Consider the following 17601-nt stretch of genomic DNA (forward strand, 5'->3'; position numbering starts at 1 on the left):
ACAAAATTTTACAAGTTTAATTATGAGGAGTAAAATTTCAATTATTCATTTGCATTTAATTCCTTCATTCCAGAAGAGTGAATCAACATGTCCACTCTCAAACTAAATTCTTGTATGGGCTGTAGCCCACTCTAAACTGGGCTTTAAAGAGAAAAGGCCCAATCCGTTTACCCCTTTCTTCTTCAGCCGTCTTCCAAAACCCCAAATTTCAAAACTGTGTTAACAATGGAGCCTGAGATAATAATCGCCTCATCTCCGACCGACGCCGGCGTCAGCTGCTGGGACCTCCGCACCGGGGCGGAGCACCTCCGCTATAGGTCATGTGCCTCACCGCTGCACGGTCTCACCTCCGTTGCCGGCCGCTTCCTCGCTTCTTCTCAAGTCCGAGACGCCAAGTCTTCTACTTCTGGCTCCATTCTCTACTGGTCGTGGAACAAGGTATTTTTCGTTTTAGCTACAGATTATCTATAAATCAGACATTACTAGGAGTTAATTAGTTCCTATTATACGGAATTTATCGGATTATGCAGGTTTAGGGTTTCAATTGATGCAAAATTTTAGTGTTTTTGCTTTGGGCTATCGATTATTGTTAGGGTTGTGTTTTGAGAAGAGTGAGCGACGTCGTTTTTGCAGGCTCAGGTTGAAGTGAGGAGCTTCCCAGCAGAGCCTATTAGGCCGATTGCGTGTAACAGCCAAGGAACTTATATTGCCGGAGGAGGCATTTCTGGAGATATCTACTTTTGGGAGGTGGATTGTTTGAAATAGTATTTTTCTTAACTACTAGTGATTGCTCGAATGGGGTATAATGGATGAGTTTGTTGCGTAATTCTATATATATATTTGTAGGTTGCGACTGGAAAATTGCTTAAGAAGTGGCATGCGCATTACAGGGCTGTTACTTGCTTGGCTTTTAACGATGACCAATCCCTCTTGATTTCAGGGGCGGAGGATGGATGTGTTCGTGTTTGGTCGTTGTTCCTGTAGGTTTCTCTTGTGTATATAATTGTGGTGCACGATTTTGTTGAATCTCCCAACTTAGATGTTTCGACTTTGTTTTAGGATATTTGATGCAGTTAGGAGGGAAGAAACGAGGAATCTTTTCGAGTATAGTTTCCACGAGCATTCTTTGAGAGTCACCGATGTAAAAACTGGCTATGGTGGGTGTAACGCAATCATCGTGTCTGCTTCTGATGATCGTACTTGCAAGGTTCTTACCAAAATTTTGATGATATAGCACAAGATTATTACTTTGGTGTAAAAGATAATTTGGGGAGAGAAGATTCTTGTCTTTTGAAGAAGATATGAGCTAGCCATCTCTTCTCATTGAAATTTCACTTCTTTTCAACTCCTTCAAGTTAAAGAAATCATGTTATTTGATGTTGAAGTTTACGACGGTGTAATAAATTATGTTGATTTCCGATTGGTCTTCTCTTTCCTTAGGTGTGGAGCTTATCGAGAGGGAAATTGTTAAGAAATGTTCTCTTCCCTGCAGTAATAGATGCAATTTCCCTTGACCCCGGGGAGCATGTCTTCTATGCAGGTGGTAGAGATGGTAAGATACACATTGCTGCCCTAAACGCTCCAATGAGCCAAAACAGCAACAATGGACCGCATGTACTTGGTTCACTAGCTGAGCACAGGTTAGTCAACACATAAATATATTCATTATTCCTTTTGAAAGTCCTTTTACCAAAGATATGATTCTGGCTTAGCTCCAATTGTTCTTCAATGCTTTGATATGAAGTCATGGCGGTTTTTAGTATGTGGTTATTTTCCAGGCCATGAATTCGAGAATATAGATTTGTATGCTACTGTGAATCAGAATTAGTGTAACCATATTGTTCTGCTAATAGGGCAATTTCTTACTGATTTATTACCATTTCCTTTGGTGATGTTTATGTAAGGAATTTTTCTTCATTCATGATGAGTTTAACTTCTATGTTTCTGAAAAGATTATTATGCATAGCGAATTAGCAATAGCCTTTTGGATATTGTGCTAACGGTTTTATAGTGGTGTTCTGCTTGATTTTGTTTTTGTTGACCTTGTTATGATTTTAATTTTTGTATGTACATTTTTCATTTGTGAAACAGCAAAGCTGTAACCTGCTTGGCTTCTAGTGCTGATGGATTTCTATTAGTTTCTGGATCTGAGGATGGTATGATTAGGGTGTGGGATACAAGAACTCGAAACATCATCCGTGTCTTTAGGCATGCAAAAGGCATGTCGCTTTATCACTCAGTTATAATATAGCAAAATATCGTTGTTTCCTCTTTGTCATTTATGGGAACCGTATAGAAAGTACTACCAAGTTCTCATCTCCCGCATTTGCTTTCCCTCAGGTCCCGTTAATAACGTTATGGTCACCAGACAACCACAATTGCTTAATCCTCGAACATCTGCTCCAACTGCTTCATCAAGGAAGCAAGCATTAACATTACCACCTCCGCTCGAAAAATTTGCCAATTCACCTGATGAGAACACCCATGTTAAAGTACTCATTGGGGGTCAGGACCCTTCCAATGGAATCACAGACTCTTCCTATGTCAGCGTTCAAGCAATGGAGGCTCAAATTCGAGAACTACAGGTTCTTATTTTATACTCCGTTTTACTTCTTAATTTCTAACCCGATGTTTATATATAAGTTGGTAAGGGTAATGCCAGATTCTTCCTGCAATTCTTATTTTTTTTTGCTCTTGCTGAAAAGGGATCTTAACATATAACCATGAAGCTTCTAATTTTCCGGTTGAACCCCTCTACAGCAAAAGGGATCGACTGCAGCTGCAGAAGTGGATGTGGAACGACTGAAAAATGACCAACTACGATCCGTGCAAATGATCCAACATTGGAAGACGATGTACGATGACCTGCATCAATTCTGTGTTGACGAACTTCTGGAAGACGTTCGTACTGAAAGACCTACTCATCACAATCTGTGAGACGACAATTCTGGTAAGCTGGAAGAGTTAGGATCATGCTACTATTTGCTTCTTTGGTCTTGATTAATTGGAGGATTATTTACACATCTTAGCACATTTACAAAAATGGTAATCCCTACAAGGTTTTGTAGTGTACTGTGAGAAATTGAATTTTGTTTCACTTATGCAATATTAATATTATGATATTTACGCCAACCACCTTAATTTTAACTATTTACTGTCCACGTCTCATTATTACTCGACAAACACGAAAGAATAACAAGTCAGTTATGAGTTAATGTTGGGATTTTTGACAACATATTTCGACATTCAATTATCTATGATTTGAGACTTGATCATTGATTTTTTTTACAGTTTTCAAGTTTGATTTTTGGAACCTGCATATACATGTGAAGTGTCGGAATTGGAGGCGTAATTTCTACTCCAGTATCGACAATTTTGTATATGACTGTTTTTTAAGTAGAAATCCACATTAACAAGGAGAAGAAAACCAATTAATGGAAACTTACTTTAATCCTACTTCTGTAAATTATATTATTTGGAATATATATGAGTTGGACACAACAATAAGATTGACATGTTTGAGAAATATTTGCACTTATATTATTTAGTTCAATGGGAATATATGCGGACATATTTGCGAGTACATTCAGTCTGTATCACAGTTCGACGGTCGTCACTTGTCAATGGATGGCGTACAAATAATAGAAGTGAACTCCAACCTCGAAAGACGGGGTCGGAGCTACTGCATTTTAAGATCAACGACAACATCAAAACAGAATTTATGGAGTTTTCCGACCCACAATGGGTGGATCCACCTCTGACATAAGACCAACCCACCTGAATTCGCAATCAATATAAATTAATGTGATTAAAACACCTACTATATAATTTTTGTTTGACGTACTTTCACATCACCAACTAGCCACTTTGAACATAGTATAAGAAATTATTTTATGAAGGGCAAGTAGAAGATCAAGTTGCCAAGCACCAAGATTCCGACGTTACATGCTACAACAAACCAACGGTCCTCTTACCTTCATAATTTCCTTCACGTTCTTTTTGAGATATATATATATATATATCGATATATTTCAATTAAATTAAACTTTATAGCTTACATGTAGGAGTATGTTACAATGATGATTGTATTTGTATTGTAAGTTGAAAATAAATTAAAATACGAGATCAAATATAGGAAAAAGAATAATGAATGTGACATGACATGTGTAAATGTCTAAACAAGGGTAACAAAGAGTAAAACATTGGCAGTTGAAAGTATTTAAATGTTTTTTTCTTCTTTCTGAATTTTTAGTTAGGGGAGTTATTATTTGAAGCATTCACATGAAATGAAAAGAGTTGCTGCAGCCATCATAATCTAATCCACCTCGAATAGTGTGCCACCTCGAACAATATTATAATTCAACCTATACACACACCTTATTTTTCAATTCTTTGGGAGGAAAGCGACCCTTCACAATTTCTGGTCCAGTTGTTTGCAACTGGATTATAGTAGTATACTATTATTTTAATAATTAAAAAAAATACTATAAATATCTAAAAAAGTTCAAACTATATATTCTCACGTATTTGTCACCTTGCAAATTGTACATATTCAAAGAATGTATTTATGAATTCACCGGTGCATTTGCAATTCACAAAGTCGGCATGATAACTCAATTACGTACATTAAAAAAATATACTCTCTCCGTATTAATGCGTCCACATCAAATGTAACACTGGAACAACGTCGTTTCACATGTTAATGGCTATATGGGATCTCCGGTTATCAACTGTTTATCTCGATATCAAAATTCACTTTTAAATTAAATAATTGAAGCATCGCATATATGACTCGTTAGACTTTGCATAATATTTTAATAATACTCTAAAAATTATGGTTGTCGCCAATCTCACGGTGCGGGGATTCCACCGCAATTCTTCGAGGTTAGAGTTTAGTTTCGTTTTTCATCCGTCATCTATTGCTAATGACGACTATTGTACCATCTTCTGTCTTCTAACACAGACAATTATTTTTTCGAATATGTTTGACTCCACAAATTATTATTATTATTATTTTTTTGGCTTTGTCAATTAATACTATTAGTAACTAAAGAAACAAGAGATGGAGATGGGCAACCGGCCCCAACCGGGTGGTGAGGGGATCATTTACACAATCCTCTGACTTGTAACATGTGCAATGGGGTATTTAGATTTCTTTAAATAAAGTAAATTCTAAGCCAAAGTTTCCACTCAAATCACTATATACCAGTTGGTAGATTAGATCTCTGCCATTTTCCACTGTGCCCCAATTTCTCTTATTTCACCTTCAATTGCATATTTTCTTAATTATCAATATATCATATGATCATATATATATACACATACAATGACATTACATATTACGAATTCCCATAAATTTACAAAATTACCAAGAAAAGGACCAATTTTACTCCTTTCGCCCAATTAATAAGGGGAGTATTCATTTATTCTTTAGGTTTTGACCCAAATTTTTTTTGCAAGGGACATTTAAATATCGCTAGCGCCTACTGTTGAAACTGCATAACTCTATCTCTCCACAACATGGCTTTCTTATAGATAAATAAAGAGAAAATTTTAAAAATTATAGACTCGAATCTGAAACATTTGACCTGTATATTAATCAAATTATCACTAGACCAACACAGGTAAATCTGTTATCTGCGTTGTTGATGTGCTTATATATATATTTCTCTCTTCAATCCTCAATTAGTTTCTCCCCATCATAACATCACTACTTTTTTTTCTTCATCAAACCACACTCCTTTTTTTCCATTTCCCCATCCCATCCCTCTCCTTTCCTCTATTCCTTCAATAATCCCCCCTTTCCACAAGCCCATTTTCGTCATTTCAACAAAGAAACCATCGGCGGCGACCGCCACCATGGACATGAAATCCGACCAAATGGAAATGATGCTTATGCAAATGGACAAGCTCCCCGACTTCGCCTCCGCCTTCGACGACGACGACAGCGACACCACCACCACCCACAACAACAGCAGCTACGCCTTCGAAAACTTCGACGCCCGGTCCCCGGCGGCGTACCAAGATCCGGCGGCGTCGATGGCGGCAATGAGGGAGATGATATTCCGGATAGCGGCGATGCAGCCGGTCCACATCGACCCGGAGGCGGTGAAGCGGCCGAAGCGGAAGAACGTGAGGATATCGACAGACCCGCAGAGCGTGGCGGCGCGCCACCGCCGCGAGAGGATCAGCGAGCGGATCAGGATCCTGCAGCGGCTGGTCCCCGGCGGGACCAAGATGGACACGGCGTCGATGCTCGACGAGGCCATCCACTACGTCAAGTTCTTGAAGAGCCAGGTGCAGTCGCTCGAGCGGGTCGCTGCGGCCCGGCCCGAGGTCGGATTCCCCGTGCCGATGTCGAGCGGGACCTATTTTCCGGCGGCGGCGGCGGCGAAGGGTTACCATAATGTTGAATATTGATATTGGATGATAAATTTGATTAAGCTAAGGGTTAATTGGTTAGTTATATTTGGAGTTTGTTTTGTGTAAAGGTAAGTCTAATTGTGATTGCCAAATTATGTCATGCATGCTTCTTTCTCAATATAATAATGATCAAATCTTTATTACACACACTTTTTAACATGCTAAACCTAATAGCATATCATCACATATTCACATATATAATAATAGCACGATTTTTTCTCAAATTCTGGTCAGTTTTATGTGAAATTTTAAAAAAAAATCAGTTGTCCCAATATCCGTGTGCAAAACAATATCTTTTGATAATATTCAAACGGGTTATTTTTGTAAATATAGGATTTTTCCCCTTTCTGTTCCTTTTTTTTTTATTATTATTATAACGGAATACTATGGATAAGATAATTGAGAATAATTGTAACTTTATGATTTAGTATTCCTTCTTCAAATCTAATGAAATTGGTTGGAGTTAATTTGATCAAACTTCGTTATTTAGACGGATATTATATCTGTAATATATTATGTTGCAAGATTGTTTTGCATGTTAATATCTGTCAGACGATATGTTCATGTCTAAATACGAACACTGACACATTGATAAACTTATGAATATAATGTGGGACATGATGGAGTTTGATTTGAAAATAGGGATCATATATACCGTGTACAAATCTCGACATGTAAGATTGTCTCACACAATTAGTACTAGAATTATTCTAAAGTTATTCTAAGTAATCAAGAGTGCAACTGAGGACATAAAAATAAGATGGTAAATCAAAACATTCTAAAGTAACAAATTAAAATCACATATAGCTATACACATTTCATGTAACTTTAGAATCTAGTCAATTTGTAGAAACTTAGCGAGAGAAAATAAATAAAGGGTATGGAATAATGGATTAAAATAGGGACCAATTTGGTAGGGGAATTTGGATGGCATAAAATGCCATGTAGCAAAAATGATGCTCCATAAATAATAAACTAGTAGGTCCATTTGAAAATATAAGTGTACCAATTCTGAGGGGCAAAGGGTCAGCCTCTTGGGGGCAGAAAACATCATTTCATGAGGCACTATACAATTATTAAAGATTTGAGGATTTTTGGAAAATAGGACCCTCCAATATTAATTACTTTGCTCCCTCGTGAATCGTAAATTTTGGAATTTTTGTGTTGCAGATTGATGTATTTTTCTAATCGAAGAAGTCGTTCTTTTTTATTTTTTGTATTAGTGATCTGTTACACAATAATTCGATGGGATTTCAATTAATTTACTTGAATTTCAGATGTTATCATTGAAATTGGGACACCATAATTAAGAGAGAAGGTCAAAGGTGATACTCCCTACTTATTTTCATTTTTATTCATTCTTAATAATTTGTCATATTTCACTTTTACTAATATTACTATTATTGGTAATGGACCTCACATTTCACTAACTCGTTTTCACTCACATTTTATTATAAAATTAATATATAAAAATATATTTCATATTCCAATAACTTTTCAATCCACTTTCTATTACATTTCTTAAAACTCACACATCTTGTTAAATGGTGATAAATTATTAGAGAATGAGGGAGGATATAGAAAGAAAGTTGGTTCTAATAAAAATGATGTTTTTGATGATAAATTGTGACCTGTAAATTTGATCCCGTGATTTGTGGGATAGAACTCGACCTTCAATTTTTTAGGTTGATTTAAAATGAAATACATAAATATACACATTAATATTTAATCATTGTCAAACATAACAACATGACTCTTTTTAGGTTGGGTCTGATCTTTTATTATTTAAATATTTTCATATACATGTGTCCTAATTATATTGATACGCAAATAATTATGAAGGAAAAAAAATACTCCACTTAATTAAATAAAAATAAATAAAATAATTAATGTATTCTAGAATACAAAAGCCAACCAATGCTAGATCAGCGAAACATATTCTAGAAAGTGAAAAAAATTACATAATTTTATAATAGTAGCAAATAAATGTTTTCTATATTAAAATAGTATGCAACACTTTTGTTGGTATATATTGGTATCTTGGTCCCAACGCACAAGATGAATAATTTTTAATTTGCACCTAATAATTTAAAAGAAACTGACAATTAAGTTAAATTTATTTTTAGGAATGTTCTTTTCCAAAGTACATAACAAATTATTCAATATTCAATTTTTATGTTTGGAATTTGCATAATTATTATATATCTAATTACGTAATTTTCCAGTTATTTGTAGCATATTATATTTTTACGTCAAATTCGTCTCTTGAAATTTCAAAAAGAAATACTACTAATGATCTATTTACATTTTATAGGAGGAAGAAATTAGAATTCAGTGATATCAAAAAATAAAACGTGTGATCGAGTTGTAGGTGAAACCATAATGTCACCATTATTTTATTTAGGTCTGATGTTAGCTTTTAGTAGGGCTGGCAAATCGTGCGGATTGGGTCGTTATCGGGTCAACCTGATAATGACCCAACCCAATAAGGTCTAACCTGAACCCGACCTGTTAAGGAAACTGTAAATCCGAACACGAACCCGACCTGCTACCTTCAAATCCGAACACGACCCGCACCCGACACGAACCCGTTATCGACACGATATAATATGGGTTGACACGACACGATAACAACCCAAACCTGATATTACACGATTAAAACCTAATATTACACGATTAAACCTTAATTTTTAACCTAATTTACACAATTAAGATTCATTTTATACTATTTAAACCTAATTTATAAGAAATTAAAAAATCAAAGTAATATATTTTTTTAAAATAATAATAAAAATAATAATATTATTTCTTAATGGGTTACCCGTATCCGACCCGAACCCAACCCGAAATTATCGGGTTCTTAATGGGTCAACCCGATAAGGACACGGATCCAATAAGACTTGACCCCAACCCAATAATTTCGTGCGGATTCGTGTCGGATTATCGTGTCGTGTCGAAAATTGCCAGCCCTAGCTTTTAGTATGTCTTTATTTATTTAAATTAGGAGTTAGCACGAGAAGTCAACGTGATTTATCTATAATGAAATTGCTTTCCCATGTGAATCCAACCTACGTGGCCTTCCCACGTCAGAAAATTAGATTAATATTCTATTCATCACTCTATTATGCATCCATAAAAAGGAAAAAATAACAGAAAATTAGAAAACTCGCTAACAAAGAAAAAACTACAGAAAGTAAATGTGCAGCATGCCCCAAAATTCACAAGTGCAATGTCGAAGAATTTTTTGATAATTTTTTTTCTTATTTTATATATATATTAATATTAAAACAAAATCCAGATATTTATATTAAATAAAGCTATGCATTGCTGTCTAGCCATAAATTCTAATATTAGAATAAATAAATTAATAACCTTATTTCATGCATAAATATTTGAATATTACTCCTTATTCATTTATGCCTATTATAGAGAGATGATGATTTGTACTACCAAATATAGGGTATTATAATTATAAATAATTACGATTTTTAGATGAATTAAATGATTTACTATTTCATTAGCAAATGAATCATTTTTATTTGAACCAGAATTTGATACAATAACAGAATAACTACCTAATTCATTAAGATCAAACTCAAGCACGATCGATTAAGAAAACGCTCAATCTTGACACAAACCCGACATACAACATTCAATACAAACATAATCGAGTAAAATACAAACCGCACACAAAAGATAAAAAGTAATCAATACAACCCCATGTGATAAATCCAGAAATGGCCAGCATCGTCTTTATTATAATGTGTGAAGATTTTTTTTAATAGTAGTATTTATATGCCTCAATAAATTGTGATTGGATAAAAGTCCCTATCCTATACATATGTTGCATTGCATGGATCTTTTTTCAGATACAGTGCATCCTTTCATACAACATGTACATGCTATTTCTATTTTCAGTTCAATGTAACAGGAGCAATTCTTTAAATAAATAAAATAAAATTGTCCCCTTCATGGAATTTTTTTTATTTCTTCTGCATTTTCGCTTGAATACGACATTCCATTTAAAGATATTTTTATTTATATACAATATTATCCACCGTCCCAATTTATCGATAGAGTAAGAAATTAAATATTGACTATATTCTAAAAAGTTACGTTTTCGGATAAGGTTTTCCAAGTAAAATAAATATTGTAGTATAGTACTACTATTATCTTATTCAGTGCAAAAAAGGAAAATAGAAAATATTTTAATTGCAAGCTTCTATATCCAAATACAGACATTAATTTTAACCATATATACCTATAAATAATAATTATAAATCAACAACATTATGCAGCATCAACACTTAACATTTACATCTCAAACCAGACATCAATACTCCTCCTATTACACATTTTTTCCTTAACTATGACTAATGAAGAAATCCCATGGTTAAACGGTACACGAACACTGAGAGATCCCGAGTTTGAATTACACCAATAAATTAGTACTACTTGTTATATAGATGTGAATGGATCACAAAAGTATGCCGTGACAGCCTTCAATCTTCCATTCAAGTAGTTCTTTTCCACCTAAAATTATTGATCATCAAAATCAAGGAAATCAACAATGATAAAAGCAAGTTTCTTGCTAAACCATCTCATGGGTGTTTTACACGAGACTCCCCCCCGTTTTCTTAGTACAACATGAAACATGAACGATGAAGAAGGACGAGAGTAAAAAAGATGAGACGATAAGAATGTAGAGAAATGTGAATGGTACCTCCAAAGACCATGGAGGCAGAGCTGACAAGGATAACTCTGCGAGTTGGTTTATATCAACGTTCCTCGGGAGAAACATGACAATCTTGGGAGCAATTTGTTTTCCAGCATCGAAGAGTGATTTCCTGATGTACACAAGATTAAGTATAATATCGAGGAATAACATGAAGCAACGAGAGTCGAATAACCACCAAAAAAACAAGCAATACCCATCACGAGGCTTAAGCATAGAGTTGATGTCGAATTTCGCTACTTTGGAATAATCAGGACCTCCCCACGGTGGAGAACAAAAGACCGTGTCTGCCTGCAAATTAATAAGTCACACTATTTAAACAACACCACGAGAATTAAATGAAAAAAAGAAAAAAAACTGTCTTAAGAATCCCTACACAGCCTCGTATTCAAGTAAGCAAACACCATTTTCCAATAAAATAAATATATAAATGAATATTCCAAGAATATAAGAACTATTGGTTCTATAATTCATATTTATTGAGAAAAAAAATCCTACCTTTAATTTAGGGGCCAAAGAAAAGGAGTCACCGTTAATGAAATCTATTCTCTCATCAACTCCATATACCGCTGCATTATGTCTTGCGTAGTCAATTTTAATAGGATCAATATCTATCGCAATCACATGTCTACCCCTGCAAAATACAAATGAGCAAATCCATCACCCAGATAAGTCTAAATTTAGACGAAGAAGCTATGGATACGATTAATTTTCTTCCTACACAATGCACAGCCTTATGTACCTATTATAAAAAGACCAAGAAGCTATACTATAAACTGAAGATTCATACAGGAGAATAAGCACCATTTTTATTTGTTTTCGCTTGTATTATTAATACTGTTCAGACAGTGCATAGGGAAACAGAGAGCGAAGACTGCTAACCATTGCGCAAATTGAATAGCATTCCCGCCAACTCCAGTGAAAAGATCAACTATTGCACCACGACCACAGCGCTCTGCGTGATGTTTGGCTAAGGTCTCGGGTGTAACAGAGAACCATCCTTCTTCATCCATCTTAATGCCATTGTCGAATCTGGAGAATAACAGGTACCTCTGCCACCAGTATTTGCTTATACTCGAGGGAAGCTCGTCCGGACCTCCTAGATAATCTAAAGACATTAAACAAGGAAAAATTACCCAGGTCAAAACCTGATATCAGCAAGTAATATTACTTTTTAGCATGATAATATTGCCTTTAAAAAATGTTCAAACCTTCACTTGTGATGAATAATTTCCTCTTGGATTTTGTTTTCCTTGTTTTCATTTTGTCATTCCAAGTGTTTTTGCTGGAGTCGTCATCATTTGAAACCCAATCAGCATATATATTATCCAACTCCTGACTAAATGAATGAGCATCATTCGTCGATTCTTTAGCCAAATCGTGGTCCAACTGTAGATCACAAGAAGCTTGAACCTCTTCAGGCATCTCGGTATCCATTTCATTGTTGACCATCTCCGACATCCCAGGCACTGTGCTAGTAGACTCGTCAGCAACATTACTATATACAAGATGTTCCATGCCCGGAGGAGGGTCCCATGTCGATTCCTGCATCGTAACATTGTAGAAGTAGGTCCTCATGTGATAATCATCCCAATATGCTACCCATTCTCCAGAGCCGGAAATCATTTCAGAATCAGCTTGTTCTGAAAACAGTGCATTGGGAGCAACATCCAAATCCTTTATAATCTCCGAATTCATATAATTTGACCTTCCATCAGCATTGTGGTTCATCACCAAAGAGGCCTTCTGATGCAGAGTATTCAGTTCACACGACATATCATTACCAAATCCAGAAACGCAACCAACACTGGCATCAAATTTGAGTTTCAGTGTTTCACCGTTGTATTCATGTTTGTTGCTGAGGGTGCTGGCACAAGCATCTGAAATCAGTGAACCCCCCTGTTCAAGAGATAGGTCAGGCAAACAACCTATCTCTGCAACAATTTCGTTCTTCAACATTAACGTATCACTTTGGTCCAGCATTTCAGAAGTATTAAGCACACTAGCAGGGGACCTACTCTCCTCCTCAGTCCCTTTTGTTGAATCCAGCCTGTAATCATCAATCTCAATAGGACTCCGCTGCTTGCTCTTCCTCGAGCCCTTCCCTTTTCCTCTAGTCGTTCCATAATTTGTCTACAGAGCAACATCAACACTACTTGTCACGCTAGGCAAAGGCAGGAATTCATTACAGGAGGGGCAAAATTACATATATATAAAATTTTCATTTTTGAGAAGGGGCATTTGGTATATTTTTATATATATACATGAAAATTTGTAATGAATGTATAGTTGAGGGAAAGAGGTGAGGAGGGGCAAATGCCCAACCTGCTAAAGGGCTGGCTCCGCCCATAGGCAAAGGCAATAGCTATGGCTCACCAAAAGACAATGACACATCAACATCATACTATCATAGCAAAGACTATGACATGGATCCTCCACAAAATCAGTTAAGATCTTCTGAAAATCAGAAACACTTAATTCTGAAGTATATATGCACCATAAACATCAAATTTGCAAATTCTCTATACATCATAAACATATATTAACGACATCTTGTACTTCGTAACTTATCAACTGAGAGCTGAAACATCATTATCGGCCAGCTGAGGCATTTCACGAAAACAAGTTGCTGCTATAACGATAATCTGTATTGAGAAGCAGCTAAAATACTCTCTCAGAATCATAAGCAAACAACAATTAAAATTCAAAATTCAGCTAACTAGTCGATAAATTTCAATTTCATCGTCTAACTAACATGCTAAAGATACATAATGAATTGCAGGTCCCTACATGTTCATTAGCTCGGAAAGAGAGAGGAAGCCCCAAATCATTCATTTGTCTGGCTAGCTCTACATCTACGTCCTCGGACAACGACCAGAATCCTGAACAAATTCAAACATCAAACAATCATTCTCCAACTCAATATCAGATAAACTACACAAACTTCAAGAAAATATCAGCTGCAAAAACATCAAGAAAACTAAGTAAAAAAACACAAACTTGCCATTTTTTCTCCCACAATCATTCCTCTCACAATCCTTATCATCACTGACAAGTTTCTGCATTTCACATAAACCAAACAGAAAATCAAAATAGCACCAACTTAACCAAGATCACATTTTTATTTCGGGCCAATATTAACCCAAGCAAGACTGAGAAAAGCACACAGAAACTCACAATGGATTCTTGAATATAAGATGATTCCGCCACTTCACTTGAGCCATCGTCCCTGTTGAGTGAAACAATTCCAATATTTGCAATTTTTCAATAATTACACACAAAAAACACACACATAGGGATGTTGCTCACCACAAGTGAACTTCGGTGAGCTTAAAAAGCGAGCCAAGAGCTTTCGCCGCCGGCGAATCATCTACACAGAAATTCATACTGCTTCAATTCTTGAAAAGGGTTTTTGGTGCTTACCCTTTTTAAAGAATAATGGAAATCATAAAAGCATCAATTCTACAAAATTGGGAGGTAAAAGGAGAGAAGAAATCAAAGTTTTGAAACCGATTATAGGGATCAAATTTAGTAACGATTCATTATTTTATTACTACTACTTTTATTTCATTTTTTTGGTAATTGTACTTTCACCGTAATTAATTTCAAAAAGAGCAATGCTATCAGCGCCAGATGTACAATGGCATTTTTTTAGATAATAATAAAAGTCAATGCAATAAATTAATAGTAATAGTTAGTATTAAAATAATTTTACTTAATTACCTTTTTTTCTCATTTTTTTACTTTAAATTTAAATTTACAACATTCTCTCTCCATAATATTTGAATTAATTTTATATAAAATAATTTTATAGTAATGTTTACATTTATTTTATTTATACTATTATTTATAAGTTATTTAAATATTAATGCTAAATATAATATAGTTTAAATTATTTCATTTGTAAGTGAAGCTAAATACCAATTATATAATTTTAATATCATGAATATATTTATATTCTAATTTAAAAGTAGTTATATAATACAAATTAAATAATAATATAATATAATTAAAATATCATTAAATGCATAAATTTTTATTTATATTTTATGTTTATAGCTGGCCACATTATGACCATTTAGCATCACTCTTCAAAAATGCCTAAATTGACTATGGTCCACTAAACTTTACAAAAACCATACAAACACACTTTATAAAAATCATAGTCACGAGATTTTTTTGCTAATTAGTAGTACTCCCTATTTTGTAGTCTAACATATATTCAGAAAATTGGTGGTATCATTAAAAAGCTTGTGACAAAAAATATTGATGGTTAAAGGTTGAATAATTCAAGAGGAAGAAGTAGAAAGGGTCTTTGTCAAACGTCGAATGTAGAACTAAAAGAGAAATGGAGTGAATTCAACAAATTAGTTGAAACTTTAGCCTTCACGTTTCTATATTTGCAAGGTTCTATATCTCGAGGTCAAATACAAATTGTTTCAATCTAAACATCAAATTAATTTTGCCTACTAATAAGTAATACTATTATGTCGATCAATAAACGTTTATACCTCAATTACAAATATTTCACATTTTCTTTCTAACATGTACTAACGAATAAACCCTGCAATCATACAGTATATGAACATTGAGATATCCTAAGTTTGAATTATACCAATCATTTGTCGTTATAAAGATGTTGATGGATCACAAAAGTAGGTCATGACAGTCTTCAATATTCTATTCAAGTAGTTCTTTTCCACCTAAAATTATTGATCATCAAAATCAAACAACATAACAATCAAGGAAATCACCAATGGATGATGCATCAATGATAAAAAAAAAGTTCTTGTTGTTCTTATCAGCAAAAACTTGTGTCAAACCGTCTCACAGATCAAGGTCCGTCAGATGGGTTAGCATCTTTCTTAGTACGACATGAAACATGAACGATGATGAAGAAGGACGAGAGAAAATAATATAGATGATAAGAATGTATAGAAACATGAATGGTACCTCCAAAGACCATGGAGGCCGAGCTGATAAGGACAACTCTGCAAGCTGGTTTATATCGACGTTTTTAGGGAGAAACATGACAATCTTGGGAACGATTCGCCTTCCAGCATCGAAGAGAGATTTTCTAATGCACACAAGATGAGTATAACATTGAGGAATCACACGAAGCAACGAGAGCCAAATAACCATCAAAAAACGAGCAATACCCATTGCGCGGTGCTGATGTCGAATTTCGTTACTTTGGAATAGCCAGGACCTCCCCAAGGTGGAGAACAAAAAACTACATCAGCCTGCAAAATTTACAAGTAACACTATTTAAACAGCAAACATCAATCTTCTAGAACAAAAGAACTATTGTTTCCATAAATCATATTCATAGAGGAAAAGTTCTTACCTTCAATTTAGGGGCCAAAGAAAAGCAGTCACCCTTAATGAATTCTATCCTCTCATCGACTCCATACAGCGCTGCATTATGTCGTGCGTAGTCGATTTTAATAGGGTCAATATCTATCGCAATCACATGTCTACACCTGCATAATACCAACGACCAAATGCATCGCTCGAATAAGTTTAAATTTAGACGAAGAAACTATGCAAGCTATAAGACTTGCTAACCACTGGGCGAATTGAATAGCATTCCTTCCAACTCCAGTGAAGAGATCGACTACTGCACCACGGCCACAGCGCTCTGCATGATGTTTGGCTAAGACAGAGAACCATCCTTCTTCGTCCATCTTAATGCCATCGTCGAATCTGGAGAATAATAGGTACCTCTGCAGCCAGTATTTGCTTATAATGGAGGGAATCTCGTCCGGAACAAGATCCACACTTGGCACGCTAGGCGAAGGCAATAGCTGAGGTTTACAACGAAAGACGACGACACATCAGCAACAATAGTACTTCATAGCAAAGATTATGATAGGGATACTCCAAAAATTCAGTTAAGATCTTCTGAAGTACTATGCATATATACATGCATCATAAGTTCATAACCATCAAATTGCATATTCTCTATAAATTGTAAACATATTTGAACTAAGAATCAAGAAAGCAAACTAAAATACCTCCAACTCAACCAAGATCACATTTTTATTTAATTTTTTTCTGAGTTGGCCAATATTAACACATAAAACTTACAATGGATTCTTGAACAAAAGATGATTCCGCCACCTTACTTGAATCATCGTCCCTGTTGAGTTAAACAATTCCAAAATTTGCAATTACTATTCATTAATCACACACACACACACACACACACAGAGGGATGTTGCTGACCATAAGTGAACTTCGGTGAGCTTAAAAAGAGGGCCAAGAGCTTTCACCGCCGGCGATTCATCTACAGAGAAATCCATGTTGCTTAAATTCTTGAAACGGAATTTTGTTCTAATAATCAACGCTGGCTAATTAAACAATCCTGTAAATGGTTTTGGTGCTTACCATTGTTTTGTTTAATGGCAACTAGACTTCAAGATCTTAAATTTAGTTAATAT

At 35.0% G+C, this 17601-nt stretch overlaps 4 protein-coding genes across 5 annotated transcripts; 2 read left to right on the forward strand and 2 right to left on the reverse strand.

Annotated features, from left to right (window-relative positions):
- The first annotated feature begins 201 nt into the window (after positions 1 to 201).
- On the forward strand, positions 202 to 3132 carry LOC121801318 (protein ROOT INITIATION DEFECTIVE 3-like). The gene is made up of 8 exons (XM_042200790.1): positions 202 to 438; positions 634 to 747; positions 847 to 980; positions 1060 to 1207; positions 1441 to 1640; positions 2092 to 2219; positions 2341 to 2585; positions 2761 to 3132. Exons 1-8 carry the CDS (start codon positions 226 to 228, stop codon positions 2935 to 2937), a joined length of 1359 nt encoding a protein of 452 aa, XP_042056724.1. The 5' UTR covers positions 202 to 225; the 3' UTR covers positions 2938 to 3132.
- A 2577-nt stretch (positions 3133 to 5709) lies between these two features.
- On the forward strand, positions 5710 to 6556 carry LOC121804111 (transcription factor HEC1-like). The gene has a single exon (XM_042203654.1). The coding sequence runs from the start codon at positions 5860 to 5862 to the stop codon at positions 6418 to 6420; it is 561 nt and encodes a 186-aa protein (XP_042059588.1). The 5' UTR covers positions 5710 to 5859; the 3' UTR covers positions 6421 to 6556.
- Positions 6557 to 10611: 4055 nt separating this feature from the next.
- LOC121801328 (trimethylguanosine synthase-like) lies at positions 10612 to 14699 on the reverse strand. 2 transcript variants are annotated; one of them, XM_042200809.1, is made up of 10 exons: positions 14468 to 14698; positions 14336 to 14387; positions 14163 to 14217; positions 13949 to 14040; positions 12370 to 13291; positions 12041 to 12266; positions 11657 to 11792; positions 11355 to 11449; positions 11147 to 11270; positions 10612 to 10956 (listed from the first exon to the last, which is right to left on the reverse strand). In XM_042200809.1, exons 1-10 carry the CDS (start codon positions 14542 to 14544, stop codon positions 10882 to 10884), a joined length of 1854 nt encoding a protein of 617 aa, XP_042056743.1. In that variant the 5' UTR covers positions 14545 to 14698; the 3' UTR covers positions 10612 to 10881. The 2 variants fall into 2 exon arrangements, with proteins under 2 accessions (XP_042056743.1, XP_042056735.1); XM_042200801.1 differs by lacking the exon at positions 10612 to 10956 and having other exon boundaries at positions 10963 to 11270; positions 14468 to 14699.
- Positions 14700 to 16299: 1600 nt separating this feature from the next.
- On the reverse strand, positions 16300 to 17463 carry LOC121792457 (trimethylguanosine synthase-like). The gene is made up of 5 exons (XM_042190416.1): positions 17387 to 17463; positions 17249 to 17300; positions 16727 to 16965; positions 16506 to 16641; positions 16300 to 16401 (listed from the first exon to the last, which is right to left on the reverse strand). The coding sequence occupies exons 1-5, from the start codon at positions 17461 to 17463 to the stop codon at positions 16300 to 16302; spliced, it is 606 nt and encodes a 201-aa protein (XP_042046350.1).
- Positions 17464 to 17601: the final 138 nt, after the last annotated feature.

Source organism: Salvia splendens, chromosome 1, assembly GCF_004379255.2.
Source record: "Salvia splendens isolate huo1 chromosome 1, SspV2, whole genome shotgun sequence".
In the NCBI taxonomy this organism is placed as follows: domain Eukaryota; kingdom Viridiplantae; phylum Streptophyta; class Magnoliopsida; order Lamiales; family Lamiaceae; genus Salvia; species Salvia splendens.